The sequence below is a fragment of the Aethina tumida genome, chromosome 3, assembly GCF_024364675.1.
Source record: "Aethina tumida isolate Nest 87 chromosome 3, icAetTumi1.1, whole genome shotgun sequence".
NCBI classification, from domain to species: Eukaryota; Metazoa; Arthropoda; class Insecta; order Coleoptera; family Nitidulidae; genus Aethina; species Aethina tumida.
The window spans coordinates 1,481,058-1,498,933 of NC_065437.1; the positions used below are offsets into that span (position 1 = coordinate 1,481,058).

The 17,876-nt window shown below is 30.2% G+C and overlaps 1 protein-coding gene across 4 annotated transcripts in view; it reads left to right on the plus strand.

Moving 5' to 3' along the window:
- The first annotated feature begins 1,027 nt into the window (after positions 1–1,027).
- LOC109605007 (uncharacterized) overlaps positions 1,028–17,876 on the plus strand; it is a 42,552-nt gene continuing 25,703 nt past the window's right edge. The window contains exons 1-2 of one of the 4 annotated variants that reach the window (XM_049964078.1): positions 1,028–1,188; positions 5,633–5,810. In XM_049964078.1, coding sequence (XP_049820035.1) covers positions 5,688–5,810 — 123 coding nt within the window. In that variant the 5' untranslated portion in view covers positions 1,028–1,188; positions 5,633–5,687. Of the gene's footprint in view, positions 1,189–5,559; positions 5,811–16,072; positions 16,208–17,876 lie in introns of those variants that run through there. The other 3 variants (XM_020021568.2, XM_020021566.2, XM_020021567.2) reach the window with 3 other exon arrangements.

Here is a 17,876-nt window from a genome sequence, read left to right on the forward strand (position 1 = left end):
TTATTAAATACTTTCATTTTATTGGTTTAAATCTTAAATAATTTTGTTTCTGAGGGTAATTTTCAGAAAATAGTAGGTAATAATTATTGAAAGTACTTTTACTAAACATTTTTCAGTCTGAAACTTCAAATAAATTTACTTTTTTTAAGTTCTTTAAACAAAAAATATAAAATAATTATTAAATACTTTCATTTTATTGGTTTAAATCTTAAATAATTTTGTTTCTGAGGGTAATTTTCAGAAAATAGCAAGTAATAATTATTGAAAGTACTTTTACTAAACATTTTTCAGTCTGAAACTTCAAATAAATTTACTTTTTTTAAGTTTTTTAAGAAAAAAATATAAAATAATTATTAAGTACTATCATTTTATTGGTTTAAATCTTAAATAATTTTGTTTCTGAGGGTAATTTTCAAAAAATAGTATATAATAATAATTGAAAGTACTTTTAATCAACATTTATCAGTCTGAAACTTCAAATAAATTTACTAAGTACTTTCATTTTTTCATTTTATTGGTTTAAACCTTTTGTTTCTGAGACTACTTTTCAGAAAATAATATAAAATAGAGATATTATATTTAATTGCAAGTTGAACATACATAGGAATTAACAATACTCATAATAATCATTATTATTACCCCAAGAAGTAACCGCAAGGATCAACAGAAGACTGTTATTAATACTTAACGGCAGTAATTAGCAGGCACGGAGCCTCCAGAACCACCATTACACCCAATAAATGATGCAGAGGCCCGTCCACAAGACGTAACAAAAGCGGTGCGCGGGTGTCGAAAAAAATCCGAATTTTCCTCGGCCGTCGTTTCAACAGGTAATCGACCGGATCGTGTGTGTGTGTGTGTGTGAGTGCGGGGCGAGAGCGAGGCACGTAACCTCCGGTTGGGCCGTCGCATCATAGATCGCGGACAACGTCTTGCTTTGGTACTCTTGCTTGTTGTCTTCGTACGGGGGACTTTGTTCTGCTCGGCCGCACTGGTAACGCCGCCGAACCGTTCCTGTCGTTTCTACCGTTTCCAACGTTTTCGTCGTGTCCGGTTCGTATTTTTGAAATGTGCGGTCGACGGTGAGGGTGGTTTTACTGACGACTGTGACAGGTGGATTTTTAGTTATGTGCCCCCCGTGTCCCATTGGATTTTTAGCACGTGTCTGATGTTTACTTTGTGGGACAGGTAGTCAAAATTTTGAATATTTTAGTTTTGGGACTAATTCCTGAGAGATAAAGATATTCAGGGTATTCCATTATCAGTTAGAACACATATTTAATTTATATTTTTTGTGTCTTTTCTTTTTGTTTAGTCCGCACTTTATTCAATGGTTTAGTTCCCTTTGCAATATATTCTTGTGTCAGATTTATATTATTTTTTAAAAAAATACTTGAATACCATTTGTAGTGTATTTTTTATAATTAAGTAAATATGAATTGTTGATGAAATTGTATTTATTCTTTGTATGTTAATAGTTACTTATATTTAAATGCACTTTTACAATTTAATTTTCTAATTTAAAACCATAATTAATTTTGATTTCAATTATTAGAGTACTTATACCGTCCATTTTTAGTTAGAATCCATAAATATTTTAGTTTTTTAGTATAATTTTCAAATGATAATAAAAAATAATAAATGAAAGTACTTTTATCTGTCAATTTTTAGGTTGAAACCTTAATTAATTTTGATTTTTACTCTACTTTTCAGGAAATAGTATAAAAATATTATAAAAAGTACTTTTACCCTTTAATTTTTTTTGTTTAGAACTTTCAATAACTTTATTTTTTAGTGTATTTTTAAATAATGATATAAGACAATTATTAAAAGTACTTACATACTCCATTTTTTAGATACAAACCATAAATAATTTGTTTTTTAGTAAATTTTCAAGAGACAATATAAAATACTAATTGAAAATACTTTAATCCTTTAATTTTTTAGATTAAAACCTTAATTAATTTTGATTTTTACTGTACTTTTCAGAAAATAGTATAAAAATATTGTAAAAAGCACTTTTACAATACTACATTTGTTTAAAACTTTAAATAACTCTATTTATTAGAGTATTTTTTAAATAATGATATAAAACAATTATTGAAAGTACTTACATACTCCATTTTTTAGTTAGAAACCATAAATAATTCGTTTTTTAGTATAATTTTCAAAAGACAATATAAAATAATAATTGAAAGTACTTTTACCCTTTAATTTTTTTGTTTAAAACTTTAAATAGCTCTATTTTTTAGTGTATTTTTCAAATAATGATAAAAAACAATTATTAAAAGTACTTACATACTCTATTTTTTAGTTAGAAACCATAAATAATTTGTTTTTCAGTTTAATTTTCAAAAGACAATATAAAATAATAATTGAAAGTACTTTTATCCTTTCATTGTTTAGATTGAAACCTTAATTATTTTTACTGTCTTTTTCAGAAAATAGTATAAAAGAATTATAAAAAGTATATTTACCCTTTAATTTTTTTTGTTTAAAACTTTAAATAACTCTATTTTTTAGAGTATATTTTAAATAATGATATAAAACAATTATTAAAATTACATACATACTCCATTTTTAGTTAGAAGCCATAAATAATTTGTTTTTTAGTATAATTTTCAAAAGACAATGTAAAATAATATTAATTGTTGTATATATTTGTGTTTTTTAGGGTAAATTTCAAAATATAATACAAAATATTAATTAAAAGTACTTTTATTCTTTAGTTTTTTGTTCTAAATCTCTTAAAATTAGAGCATCTTTCATAAAATATTCAAATAAAATGTTATAAAACTATTATTAAAAGTACTGTTACCCTTTTACATTATATTTTTAAATATATAATTTTTTTGTTGATAATCTTGTGTCTTATTAGATTTTTCTCACATGCACAACCGTTGCTTAAAAGGACAGATATAAAAATCTAATAAGGCATTTTTGAGTTTATTTTTTATAGTTAAATTATTGTAGGTTCTAAACAATTAATTAAATAAGAATTGTTGATGAAATAACAACGTAATAAAATAATAAATTAATCTAAACTTGAGTATATTCTGTTTCTCTTACCATTTTATTTAAATAAATATTTCATTTGTGCTGGTAACATTTTTATTTTAAACGTATTTTTGTACATTATTTTTATAATTATTTAGATTTTTAATAAATAAATATATAGTTGTGTCTTATTAGAGTGTTCCCACATGAACAACTTTTACTTTAAAGAATAGGTAATAACATATAGCATTTAATAAGCAATATATTAATTTATTCCATGTACTTAAATGTTTGAAGGCTTTACAAAATTACAAAAATATGAATTGTTTATGAAATCTCAATGTAATAAAACTGAAAATGAAACTAAATTTTAATTTATTCTATGTCTTATCTTTTATTATAATACAAGATAATTTATTTGTAGGTAAAATTTTTATTTCAAATGTAGACATTAACATTTATTTTTATAAGTATTTTTTAATTTTCAATTCTTTACATTATTTGAATATTATTTTTATACATATTTGAATTTTTAGTTAATAAACTTGGGTCTCAGTAGAATTTTTCCATAGAAACAGCTTTTACTTCTGTGTTTTATATTATTATTTTAGTAGATGATTTATTTGTTGATTATATTGTTTTAAAACGAATTCTTTACATTATTTGTACATTATTTTTATAAATATTTGAATTTTTAGTAAATAAACTTGGATCTTATTAGACTTTTTTCTACAGGAACAACTTTTACTTCAGTGTTTTAGCTCCTATTATTGTACTCAATAAATTTATTTATTTTTCATTCTATTTTAGTACCATATAGACTTTATTTTTTAAGTATTTGTTAATATTTACCATTCTGCACTATAATAAATTGTATTTAAAGTCTCCCATTTTGCTTAAAAACACATTAAAAACACCATTATCACAAAATGACTCAAGTTAATGATACTTTTGGGAATGGCATTAAAATTCCAATTTTATCGAATCGATACTTATACACTATACGTTCCATTCTATTGGTTATTGTTACGAAAGTCTTGTGGGAATATATCTAGTTCTGTCAGAGTAACGAGATCTTCATAAAAATTATAACTCAGCCAAGATTCAATACTCGTGAAATGTTCAAGTTCCAGACTAAAAACGTACGAGCAGGTGGTACTTACCGAAACAGGTCACGAGCAGGTTCCTTTGGCCAGGTCCGGTTGGTCGAAGGGTTCCTCCTAATCGGTAATACGGAAATCGTACGCGGGGCCACGTGCGCCTTAAAATACTGTAAGGCACGTAGAAACGGGACAATAAAATTTTATTGCTTCGTTACTCTTTAATTCTCTGTATTTAGAAACGTGGAAACGCCGAAAAATTTTTTGGGCGTCATGAAAAGTGGATTGGAGTGGGCTCCACGCCTCCATCTAACTCTAATGTGTGTGTTTATTTTATTTGTACAATAATTATTCGTCTTTGCTCAGGTTTTTCAACTTGAAATCATTCAATGTGAAGGCGTTTGTTGAATATAGACAACGGTTATAATAATTTACATAATAAGTTGGAGAAAATATTCATATGTCATTTTTAAAAGTAGATGTCGCTGCGCAACTTATCACAATTTACTATACATTTATCCCCTCTACTTTAAAATGTATTGGTAATCCCACAATAACTAAATTTTTTAAATCATTTTATTAAAAACTACAACGAAATGTTTATTTTTATTAATATTGTTAATGATAGTATTTAATCTAATCTAATGGCTGTCAATTGACTTTTTTTTATTATTTTGATGCTTTAAAGAGCTTTCAAACTTTTACTTTTATCTAATTTTCAGAAAAATACACAAGATAATTATTGAAAATAGAGTTTCACATCTCATTTTTGTGTTTAAAACTTTGAATAATTTTTTACTTTTAGTTAATTTTCAGATAAATATACAAAATAATTGTTAAAACTATTTGTACCTCTCATTTTTAAGTATTAATATATATTTGACATCATGACTGATGTTTTTAATATTGAGGGAAATGATTTTAATACTGTAATTTAAATTAATTTATAACGTGTTGTCTAAATAATAAGTAATATTATTACATAAAAAGCAGACGTAACGTTACTCTTTACGTTTGAAAGCTGTTGTTCACAGAGGAAAGATTTAGTTAATGAGCATTAACTTTAATTAATTGACAATGAACAGCAACACATCTGTTTGGGGTGGGTAATTTCCTGACTAAAACATAAAATTGTACTTAACATTACAGGTTTTCGGTGTGCGGTGATTGAAAATATAAAAATTACTTTGAACATTGACTTCCGCACATTTTTTGGTGGAACACGTGGATTATAAATAGATTAATGGTTTATCCAAGTATATTGGACCGATGCAGGTCAATAATGTTGTGTGTTGTGCGTCCAAAAATAGACTCCCAAATGAAACGTTATTAGCGAAATACACACCGACGTCGAAAACATAATAAACATTAAGATTCGGTTTTGTTTCTGTTGAAAACACGTTCAGTCTGACTCATGATTTATTAAGTGTTCGTACTAATAATAAAGTTCAAGATAATAAATATTAAAATTGCCAAAATAATTAACTTGAGAACACTTTAAAACTAATAACTTTCTTTTGTATTAATTGTTTTAGAAACCATGTAGTGTGATGCGAACAATGACCACCTTCGTTTGAAAAGGATAAGACAATGAATCCTGCCGCCATGCCAATGTCTATAGCGTCGCCGTGCCACAACATGACCTTTACCAGCACCAAAGGTCTGCTAAATGGGCCGGGACAGAATAATTGTTTTCTCAATAGTGCTGTACAGGTAAGTCGATATTTTTATATGATTTATTACTCTATTTAGCAAATTATTGGAAGAACGAAGCAGCTCTGGTTTTTTTTTAAAATGTAGAGTAGTTTTACATTTTAAATGGATGTGTGGAAACTAAAAAAGAATAAATATAGTTAAACATTTTTTTTGGAACGACTTAAAAACAAAGAAACTCCTTTAAGAACGTGTCAAACAAAAAAAATCACGTCCGATTTGGACTGGAACGCCCGAACTATTTTAGATTATCGATCAATTCAAACAGTGCATTGTTCAAAGTGGCTGCTCCGTCTAGTTTAATGGAAACAATGGAGAAGATAATTGGCCCCTCCGTGTTCTCACAAGAAACAAAAACGTTGTTCTAATTAAAAAGCCGACAAGAGGATACATACACTAATTCTAAACAGTCATTACGACATAATTGCTTTTTTTCGCCGTTCAGTAATTAAACGGATATGACCGTTAAAATGGGGCAAAATATATTTTTTGAATGTACGCTATGAGAGTTCTTGAATACTGACCTTATGCGACACGCATTCGAAAAATCACACGCGAAAGAGAAAGGTCCACGGGCACGAGCCAGTCAGAACGGCCTGGGGACATCCAGGCTTTTCAGGGCCGTTCAACTCGTTGTCTCCTCAACCTTCGTTTCGAACGTTTAAATAACAAAACTTACATGGGGGCCTGGGTTGCCAGCACTGCACACCGAAATTGAAATTAGGTTAGGAAAAATTTGATTCCTGTTTTGTGAAATATCGGGAAAACCGGGACTCGTTGGTACAATCGAACAACAGATTTCATTAGATCAATGCCCGGGCATGCTAATAAGCGTATAGTCGTGTAAATCTACACTTTATTAGTTTAAAAAATGAGACTAATAAATATTGCCCGGGAAGCGCATTATTTCGTCAACGGGTCGTGTAGGTACATTAGGCGCGTGTGGTTGGCAGCACTGCACACCGAAGCAGCACAGTTAGGTTAGAATAACATTGTTTATGTTTATGTTTATGTTTTGTTTTGTTTTGTGTAGAGATTATCACAAATGTCTATTATATTTGTAAGTTTATTATTGTTATTTAAAAAATGTTTGAATGTCAAAAATCACTTGTCATTATGTCATTATAAGCCAAAAACTTTACAATTTTTATACAAATATGACCCAAACTCTGCCCCATCATTTCTAATCGCGTCGCAAAAATGTGGATATTCGGCTACGGCTCGCTGATGTTCCGCGTCGACTTCCCCTATGAGGAGAAACTGACCGGCTACATCACCGGCTTCCAGCGCAAATTCTACCAGTACAGCATCGACCACCGGGGAACCCCCGAGCGACCCGGCCGCGTCGTGACGCTGCTGCAGGGCGAGCCGGACGCCCGCGTCTACGGCATCGCCTACCGAATAAAGGACGAGAACACGACGGAGGTGATAACGCACCTGGATCAGCGCGAGGGCTGCGGTTACGACCGGAAAGAGGTCACGTTCCATCCGACCCAAACTGACCGCGAACCGTTCGAGATCGTCGTTTATTTGGGCAACGAGTCGAATCCGCAGTACGCCGGTACGGCCAGCTTGGCTGAGATAGCCGGGGAGATCGCCACCTCGGTGGGTGCCACCGGCTTGAACACAGAATATATTTTCAGTTTGGCGAATGTGATGAGGGATGTGTTTCCCGACGTGGAGGACGACCATCTGTTCAAACTGGAGAAGGAGGTGCGCAAGCTGGTCGGCACCACCGCTGGGAATGTTTTGACGAAATAACACTTTTCAAACTCAAAGCAATAAAATATTTCGGACCTATATGTGTACTAGTTACTTCCTTCAATTGACTAGACTTATTCTTAAAATAAATTTAAGTTTTAAGTATGAACGTCTACAAAAGCCATTAATTCTCCCAAACTTTAATACTTAATTGTCTGACCCAATTAACAAAAATTAACAGATTAATTTACAATTTAAATGCCGACATAAAAACGTAAAGTGCCCAAATTAAATGGTAATGGCCAAACAAATATAATAATACGTTTCAATTTTAAAAGTAAGTAGTGAGTCAGTTCCGTTTTTCCCAAGAAGCGGTTGTCTTACAATGAAACCACCAAAAAATTCAAAAACAAGACGTTTCCGTTCTATTGTGTCCATTGTGCTGACGAATGTTATGGGAAAGTTAATTTGAATTTTTGTACAACTTAACTATAATATAATTCTTAGGTTTTGCCTTCGGCAAATTTTATTTTTAAACGTCTAAACTCGTTGATCCAATTGTTTCGAAGATGCGCACCGAAGTCAGGACAGGATTTCCTTTCGCATTTCAGGTAATTACCAGATGGAAATTAAAGTAGAAGATTGCAATTTCCCAATCATCGATTTTTAAGCTCAACTAATAAAGGCTTTTATTTGAAAACTCAGTTTAAACGTTGAGTTGTTAAATCACCAATAACTGTTTACCATTATAAATTGATAAAAACACCCATCCACCCATCAAGCGTGTTTATCCGCATTCCGTGGTAATTACTAGAAAAAAAATGAACGTCCCCGCGTTTGATGCATGCCATTCATGCCACCGAGGCCTGTTGATTATAATTACCTATTTCACGTAACATTATAGGAAATGTTTCATCAGACCGAGCCCATTATAGTTTATAACAACCAGCACAGTTTCTGTGTTTGCTTGCTTGTGTATGAAACTGATCGATAAGTCAAACAATGGTGAATAAAGATGAGATAAAAGAATTGTTTAAATGGGAAATCGTGTGTTTGGTCTTAAAATAATTTCAAAACTAGTTATTCAGGTGTTTTTCACTTTTGAAAGCTCAGTGATGAAGATTTGGCCAAGAAGATCTTGACTCTTCTGTCAAAAAGGTTCCTTTTTGTCAATGAAATCACCTAACTAAGTTCTGAAGTATTTTCCCCCTATTTTAAAGTTTTCTTGCTCACTGAACAAGAGTGGTTTTCGACAACCCTTCCGTTTAGTTCCTTTACAATGTAAACCAAGATCTTTTCGTCAATCTTTAAGAACCTAGAAACAGGAAGGTGGTTGATTATGCAGAACTAACCTGTTCATCTGTAATTATTATTTCCGGCCATCCGGTGACCCGTGACTTCACAGCAACAATGGCTTGGCAGGTCTTACAATTAAACTATCGCTTTTGACCCTTCATTTCGTTTCACCATCTGATTATACCTTTCGACGTTTTTGGATCTATTTTAAATTGCACTAGTTTACATGAAAATGAGCTTAATCAAATTGGAGTGAATGAAGGTACCTATTTGGCTGTTAAAAGGATACTTCTGATGGGAATTACTTCTGGTTTCTTTTAAAATGTACAAGAAAGATAGATTAACATTTTGAGCCAGTCATAACTATGATAATTGGATGTGAACAAAGCTATTTGTTTGATCAGTTTGCAAAGATATATCCATGTCTTCACACCGGATTAATGACAAGTGTACGCAGCATATTAATATCAATATTAAACCAGTATCAAGCAATAAGTTGGAAAAAAGCGTCTGGCGTTGAGAGCCGAAGAAGGGAAGTATGGGAAAGTGAGACGGACCGTATCTTCCTCCCATCATGTGAACCCGCGATCAAGGATGGCTCATTTTTTCCTTGGGAACTGGCTTCGCCCTTCAGTGAGTGCGGGGCTCTTAATCATACGCGGTTTAATATCGAGATCTTATCTCGGCTACTTATGACACATTAATGCGGATAAATTGAGGCATTCAAACTAACAACAAAACTGGTAGAACTCATAGTTCTTTGGCTTAAGTGACTTAAGTAAGTAAGTAAGCTACACAATGAACGATTAATTTAATTAGAATTCAAGATGTGACCGTAAAAGGAGGAACAATCTCGATTTACGATCGATTGATTAGTATTGCAAGTCGCACAACATGATCGAGTACAATCACTTATAAACATGTACTTAACTCATTATCGATGCATGTAACATAACGTTTGTGTGCGTGCTTGTTTATGAATGAATTCGTATGATTTAAACGGTTTAATAATAAATAATAAGAAAAATACGGGTTGCATTGGAATGTTCGCTGGCAATTCGCAGGAAGCCTCGACGAATGAGATCAGAAGTGAAAGTGCCCGCATTTGTCGTGTATGGATTTGGCTAACACTGTGATAATTTTTGGGACAACAGTTAAAGGTTAACCTATGTTATGTGTTCAATAACAATTGTCTACACACCTTTTTTTAATAATGTTTAGTTGTTAGGTTTATTAACTTTGATATTTATTAAAGATATGTCCTAGAATATGGAGTACAATGAGTTCTTTTAACATTAATCCACATTTTCAAATATTAATTAAATATTTACAAGACTTTTTGTAAATTTTCATAATAGTCTTTGTTTAAATTTTCATAGATTTAATTACTTAGTGATTTTATGCCTATAAATTATTACTTTTTAGGAAATAAAACAGGAAATTTAATTATTTTTAATGTATTTTTAATTACAGTATAATATATTAATTGTTAATTATTATAATTATGAAAATTTCATTTTACATTTAATTAAAATTATGTTTTATGTTCTCAGTTTAAACTAAAAATATAAGAAAAACATGCAATTATTAATATATTCATTTATTATTTTGATTTAAAAGAAATTTCTGCTTATTATTATTTTTATTTATTACTTTGGGAGTTTTTCGTTCAAAATTTTGACTAATTTCTCCAGTAAAACAAAATTTTTATCGCTTTTTATTATCTTTTACAAGAAAAAAACATTTTTAAATTACAATGTAACAAATTATACGAATTTTTGAAGTAAATAAATTATAATTATTTAATTAAAATTATGTAATATTTAAAACAAATATACATTTAAAATATATAATTATTAGAATCTACAATTATTATTTTGATTTAAAAGATATTGTGACTAATTTGTGGTTGCCAGCACTGCACACCCAAATAGAAATTCGGCTAGGAAAAATTTGATTCCTGTTTTGTGGAATATCGGGAAAACCGGGACTCGTTGTTACAATCTGACAGTACAGTTTATTAGATCAATGCCTAGGCATGCTAATAAATGTATAGTCGTGTAAATCTACACTTTATTAGTTTAAAAAATGAGACTAATAAATATTGCCCGGGAACCGCATTATTTCGTCAACGAGTCGTGTAGGTACATTAGGCGCGTGTGGTTGGCAGCACTGCACACTGAAGCAGCACAGTTAGGTTGGGTTAATATTTGTTTATATTTATGTTTTGTTTTGTTTTGTGAAACAATAAAGAGATTATCACAAGTGTCTGTTATATTTGTAAGTTTATTATTGTTATTTAAGATATATTTAAATCACAAAAATCACTTTATCATTTATTTTGTTTTTAAAAAGATATTTCTGCAACTTATTGTTTTTATTTTACTTTGATGGTTTTTCATTCATAATTGTGACTTTTATCATTTTTTATTACTTTTTATAGGAAAAAACCACTTTTAAATTACAATGTAAAAATTATATGAATTTTTTGAAGTAATTAAATGATGATTTTCAAATTTTTTAATGATTTTTTCATTATAAATTATTATTTTTTAGTAAATAAAACAATAAGTTTAATGATTTTAAATGTATTTTTAATTACAATCAATTACATTAATTGTTGATCATTATATTAACTGCAGTTTTCATATTTTTGAAGATTTTTGTATAATTTTTGTCACTTTTAAAGTTAAAATCATAATTATTATATTTTACATTTATTTAAAATTATAAAATACACTTAATTTATACTAAATACACATACAATGAAAATTTACATTATATATATATTTATTATTATACTAGTTTTTTATTTAAAATTGTAACAAATTTCTTAAGAAAAACAAAGATTTTATTATCTTTTCTTGTTTTTTAAATTAAAAAGTATTTTTAAATTATACTAAAAAAGTTATACGAATTTTTTGGAGTAAATAAGTGATAATTTTCATATTTTTTATTTTATAATTCATTATAAATTAATATTTCTAAAGAAATAAAACAATAAATTTAATGATAATTAATTATAATAATTAAAACATTATATATGTTGGATAACATATGGATTTTTTTCTGCAGTATAGGTAGAATTAATTAATTATTTATTAAATTTATATAGTCGACCAAAATCGCAGGAAGACGACGACACCATAATTAATTGCAACATTGCAAATAAATGTTCGAGCTTGGGCACGCGACCAACGTGCGGACAGAAGCTGCCGCTTTGTTCGCCGCCGAGGGCAGGAATCTTCGGTGCGGCCCAGCCTGCGGGCCATCGGTCCATCGGAGCATCCGAGAAACCGGTCCGGCGACTGCCGGGCATCAATCCGACGATGCTTTTGCCGGGAACGTGTCCGCAGGATTATCCATCCGATCGTGTTTTTTTTTTCTTCTTCTCTTCTTCTTTCGAAGTGATTTACAACCGACTGGATCAGTATATTTATTTATGTTTACTGCTAACGTTAGATGTGTTTTTCGATTTGCCGTTATTCCTGCGTTATTGTTCTTTTTGCTGATGTAAATTGTGGCTTGATTCATTAGTGGTGATGGTAATTGTTTATTGTAGGAAATTGGAGAATGTTAAATAGCAATATAATTCAACGAAAAACCGACGACTTTCTACACATTTTTATAACAATTATTAATAATTAGAAGATATTTATTTTAATAATTAAAAGAAACTATTCTTGTTTATATAATTTATATTTAATGTAATCGACATAATGTAAAATTAATAATTTTCTCTGAACAATTGTTACAATGCACAATGCAGCTGAAGCAATTCAATATTCTTTTCACATGGAAATGAAATTTTTAAGCTTTTACTTACAATTAGCTTATTTATAATTCTGCTGAAATGATTTTAAATCTATTAAAACATATTTTTTTCTATTAATGTTGACCAAAAATAAAAATTATTACCTTTAAAGATACATGTACAAGTACTAAAGTACTAAAGAAGTTTTTTATTAGATCATCTAGAACCAAAAGCATCCTTTTCCGTTCACTCAGAACATTTTAATGTCTTTCGTCTTCCTTTGTTTTATTTCGTGTACCAGTACAATACAATTATTACGTAATTTAGTGCAGGTAATAATTTATAACCCGTAAAAATCTCCGCCACCAATATCGAGAAGGCCCAGGCCGCCGATCGTGTCACGTAATCACGAAGCGACCACACGGGCACGCGCACAAACCGGTTCCATTTCAAGAGACCGTGTCTCGAGAGTCCATTATCTCCGAGCTGGTTCCACACGGACGGTACCATTCGCCGGGAACCCGAGGGATGTCCGCATAGATGGGCACAAAGCGCGGGATTTCGTTCCCGCCAAGCGAGAGCGGTACTACAACTACTTGTAGTAGTACGAACGGGTCTAGTATGAGAAATACCGGTTCCATGTCTTAATGCTTATTTGTTGTCATTTTTATGGTACACAACTTCGATGCGGGAATGAAAACATTCAAGACGTCGTACCACATGTCTTTGGAAAATATTTTCTAGATTTCAATTTAATTAAGACATTAATAAAGGTTGGAAAGAAGAAGTTTTCACCCTCTAAATTTCTTGTTTTTAGTTTTTTTTGGCACTTGTTTAAGTACTGGATTATAATGGACTTAAATACAAAGTTAGTTGGTACTTCCTTCATTAGAACAATTCATATTTTGATTGTTATTAGTTGGCACTATTGTGGTACCATCTTCTACAAGGGAATGGAAACGTAGCAGATGTGGTACCAGATGTCTACAATGTTAGTTGGTAATTCCTCCATAGAACAATCCATGTTTTAACTGTTACTAGTTGGCACTATTGTGGTGCCATCTTCTATATGGGAATGAAAACGTTGAAGATGTGGCACCACATGTCTTCAAAAAAAAATGTTCAAGTCCTAAATATAGTTGGTGAAATATTAAAACATTAATAAATGCTGAAAGGAAGAAGTTTTAACCCTTCCAACTTCATGGTTTTACCTATTATTGTGGTACTTCTTTAAGTACTATAACATAAAAGATTCGAATACAAAGTTACTTGGTACTTCCTCCATTAGAACAATTCATGTTTTGACTGTTATTAGTTGGCACTATTGTGGTACCTTCTTCTACAAGGGAATGGAAACGTTGAAGATGTCGTACCACATGTCTACAATGTTAGTTGGTACTTCCTCCATAGAACAATCCATGTTTTAACTGTTACTAGTTGGCACTATTGTGGTGTCATCTTCTATATGGGAATGAAAAAGTCGAAGATGTGGTACCACATGTCTTCAAAAAAGATTTTCAAGTCCTAAATATAGTTGGTGAAATATTAAAACATTAATAAATGCTGAAAGGAAGAAGTTTTAACCCTTCCAACTTCATAGTTTTACCTATTATTGTGGTACTTCTTTAAGTACTATAACATAAAAGATTCGAATACAAAGTTACTTGGTACTTCCTCCATTAGAACAATCCATGTTTTAACTGTTACTAGTTGGCACTATTGTGGTGCCATCTTCTATATGGGAATGAAAACGTTGAAGATGTGGCACCACATGTCTTCAAAAAAGATTTTCAAGTCCTAAATATAGTTGGTGAAATATTAAAACATTAATAAATGCTGAAAGGAAAAAGTTTTAACCCTTCCAACTTCATGGTTTTACCTATTATTGTGGTACTTCTTTAAGTACTATAACATAAAAGATTCGAATACAAAGTTACTTGGTACTTCCTCCATTAGAACAATTCATATTTTGATTGTTATTAGTTGGCACTATTGTGGTACCATCTTCTACAAGGGAATGGAAATGTAGAAGATGTGGTACCAGATGTTTACCATGTTAGTTGGTACTTCCTCCATAGAACAATCCATGTTTTAACTGTTACTAGTTGGCACTATTGTGGTGCCATCTTCTATATGGGAATGAAAACGTTGAAGATGTGGCACCACATGTCTTCAAAAAAGATTTTCAAGTCCTAAATATAGTTGGTGAAATATTAAAACATTAATAAATGCTGAAAGGAAGAAGTTTTAACCCTTCCAACTTCATGGTTTTACTTATTATTGTGGTACTTCTTTAAGTACTATAACATAAAAGTTTCGAATACAAAGTTACTTGGTACTTCCTCCATTAGAACAATTCATGTTTTGACTGTTATTAGTCGGCACTATTGTGGTACCATCTTCTACAATAGAACTGAAACGTTGAAGATGTGGTACCACATGTCTACAATGTTAGTTGGTACTTCCTCCATAGAACAATATATAGGAATGAAAACGTTGAAGATGTGGTACCGCATGTCTTCGAAAAAGATTTTCAAGTTCTAAATCTAATTGATGAAATATTAAAACATTGATAAAACAATTACAGTGGTACTTGTTTAAGTCCTAAAATACAATGACTCTAATTTAGTTAGTTGAAATTTACTCCACTAAAACAATCCAATTTTGCATTGCTACTTTTATGGTACCACCTTTGATGTATACATGAAACATTGAAGATAGTAGTACCACATATATTCAATACAGAGTTTCATTGATTTATATTGGAGGTAATAAATTTTGACTCATTTTTTGTTGAGATACTAATACAATTTGTTGGTGCTACCTTCATTACAACAATCAGTAACTGTTTAGAAAACAGTGAACGACTTAAGAGAAAACACAAACAATAAAAGTGTTGTCCATTCAATTTATTGTTACAATTAGAACATTTAAGACGAATTCAGCCAATTCTTCCCCTTTAATTGCTATGGTACTTTTCTAATACCCACCAAGATTTATGGGCCACAGTGTTCATTGTTCTGCAACAACGATTCCTAACGTAAAAGACCACCTGACATACTGTGGGAACATCTTTACGATACACAGCTTCACCCACACATAATATTGTACATCAGGCAACATTTTCTAAATATGCAAGTGTGCAATGTTGGACGTATTGCGGAATATTGAAGAGGCAAACAACGATCCGTGATGAATACCTAATCAAATCTTCAATTTAAAACTTTAACATTGTCTTTGCCTCTTCTTCAACGTTTCCATTAATCGTTAATCGCCCAATTTCTATTCCAAAGTTTGTTTGGCTCGTGTCGCCGAAACGACAAACACAAATAATCTCTTCGTCAAGACAAACGCTTCCTTCCTTTCAACTCTCGGCTCTCGTCCCCTCCGGCCCCTCCAGCTAACAATGGCGGCCGGCGTCCCCGCGCCTCCCCACGCCCGACACCGGAACACCTGTGCGTCCAGGTACTACTCTGCCTTACTGAGCGACGTATGAGCGTACTGCGCGGCTTGCGACTTTCGCGTTTCTTGTGTGCTATTTTCGTGGATTTTTTGGTGAATTATGTGCCGATGACGGGGTGACTTTGGCGAGATGACGAAGGGGAAGACGAGCCATAGGCCGAAGGCCCTGTTTCAAATATCCAAGGTACTGTGTTTACCAGTAGATTGCGGGGCAACAACAGGTTGTGGAGGCCATGTTGTCTTCGGGATTTTAAATTTGACAGTGCTGACACGAATATTTTGGTTCGTCTTGGTGAAGATGTTTAATTAAAACGTGTTGAGGGGGTGCAAACTTACTTCGAGTGATACTCACAGTTTACAGTTTAAAATCTAACTGTTTATTTTATTATATAACTTTTTTCTTCCAACTTAGATGTTCTAAGAACAATTATTTTGGTTAATTGCTGTGCAAATTTGTACATCATATATTTATTTAGTCGTTAAAGTTTAGTTTTATCAACTTCCTCTTCAATTAATTGTCAAAAATGTATTCTTAATAAAAAATGTTATTTGATTAAATTTTTATTTAAATGAATTTTAATTGGTAAATTCAAAATCTAATTAGATTTTTAAATATATTTTAAAAAAATATTTAATTAAATTTTCTAATTTAGATTAATCAAAAAAAAAAAAAATTGATTAAAGCACCAAAATTCAAATTTATTTTTAGCTGAATTGTAAAAATATGATTAAATAAACAAAATATTGTGCCTATTTTCAAATTTATTTTCAGCTGAATTGTAAAAATATGATTAAATAAACAAAATATTGTGCCTATTTTCAGTTGAATTGTAAAAATTGGATTAAATAAACAAAGAATTGACTGTTTTCATATTTATTTTCAATTGAATTTTGAAAATTTACTTATATGAACAAAATATGGCCTATTTTCACATTTATTTTTAGTAAAAATTTTGAATGTAGGTCTAAATAAACTAAAAATAATTAATTTTCAATTTAATATTTCATTGAATTTTGAAAATTAGATCAAATTAACTAATTATAGCCTATTTTCAAATTTATTTTCAGCTGAATGAAAAAATTTGACCGATTTTTTTGAAAATTTATTTGTATAAATAAAATATGGCCTATTTTCACATTTATTTTTAGTAAAATTTTGAATATACGTCTAAATAAACTAAAAATAGTTAATTTCAATTTAATATTTTATTGAATTTTGGAAATTGGATCAAATTAACTAATTATAGCCTATTTTCAAATTTATTTTCAGCTGAATTGTAAAAATTTGATTTAATAAACAAAATATTAGGCCTATTTTCATAAATATTTTCAGTTGAATAGTAAAAATTTGATTAAATAAACAAAAAAATTGACTGTTTTCATATTTATTTTCAGTTGAATTTTGAAAATTTATTTGTATAAATAAAATATGGCCTATTTTCTCATTTATTTTTAGTAAAATTTTGAATATACGTCTAAATAAACTAAAATTAGATAATTTTCAATTTAATATTTCATTGAATTTTGAAAATTAGATCAAATTAACAAATTATAGCCAATTTTCAAATTTATTTTCAGTTGAATTGTAAAAATTTTGATTAAATAAACAAAAAAATTGACTGTTTTCATATTTATTTTCAATTGAGTTTTGAAAATTTACTTGTATAAACAAAATATGGCCTATTTTCTCTTTTATATTCAGTAAAATTTTGAATATAGATTTAAATAAACTAAAAATAGCTAATTTTTAATCTAATATTTCATTGAATTTTGAAAATTAGATCAAATTAACAAATTATAGCCTATTTTCAAATTTATTTTCAGCTGAATTGTAAAAAATTGATTAAATAAAC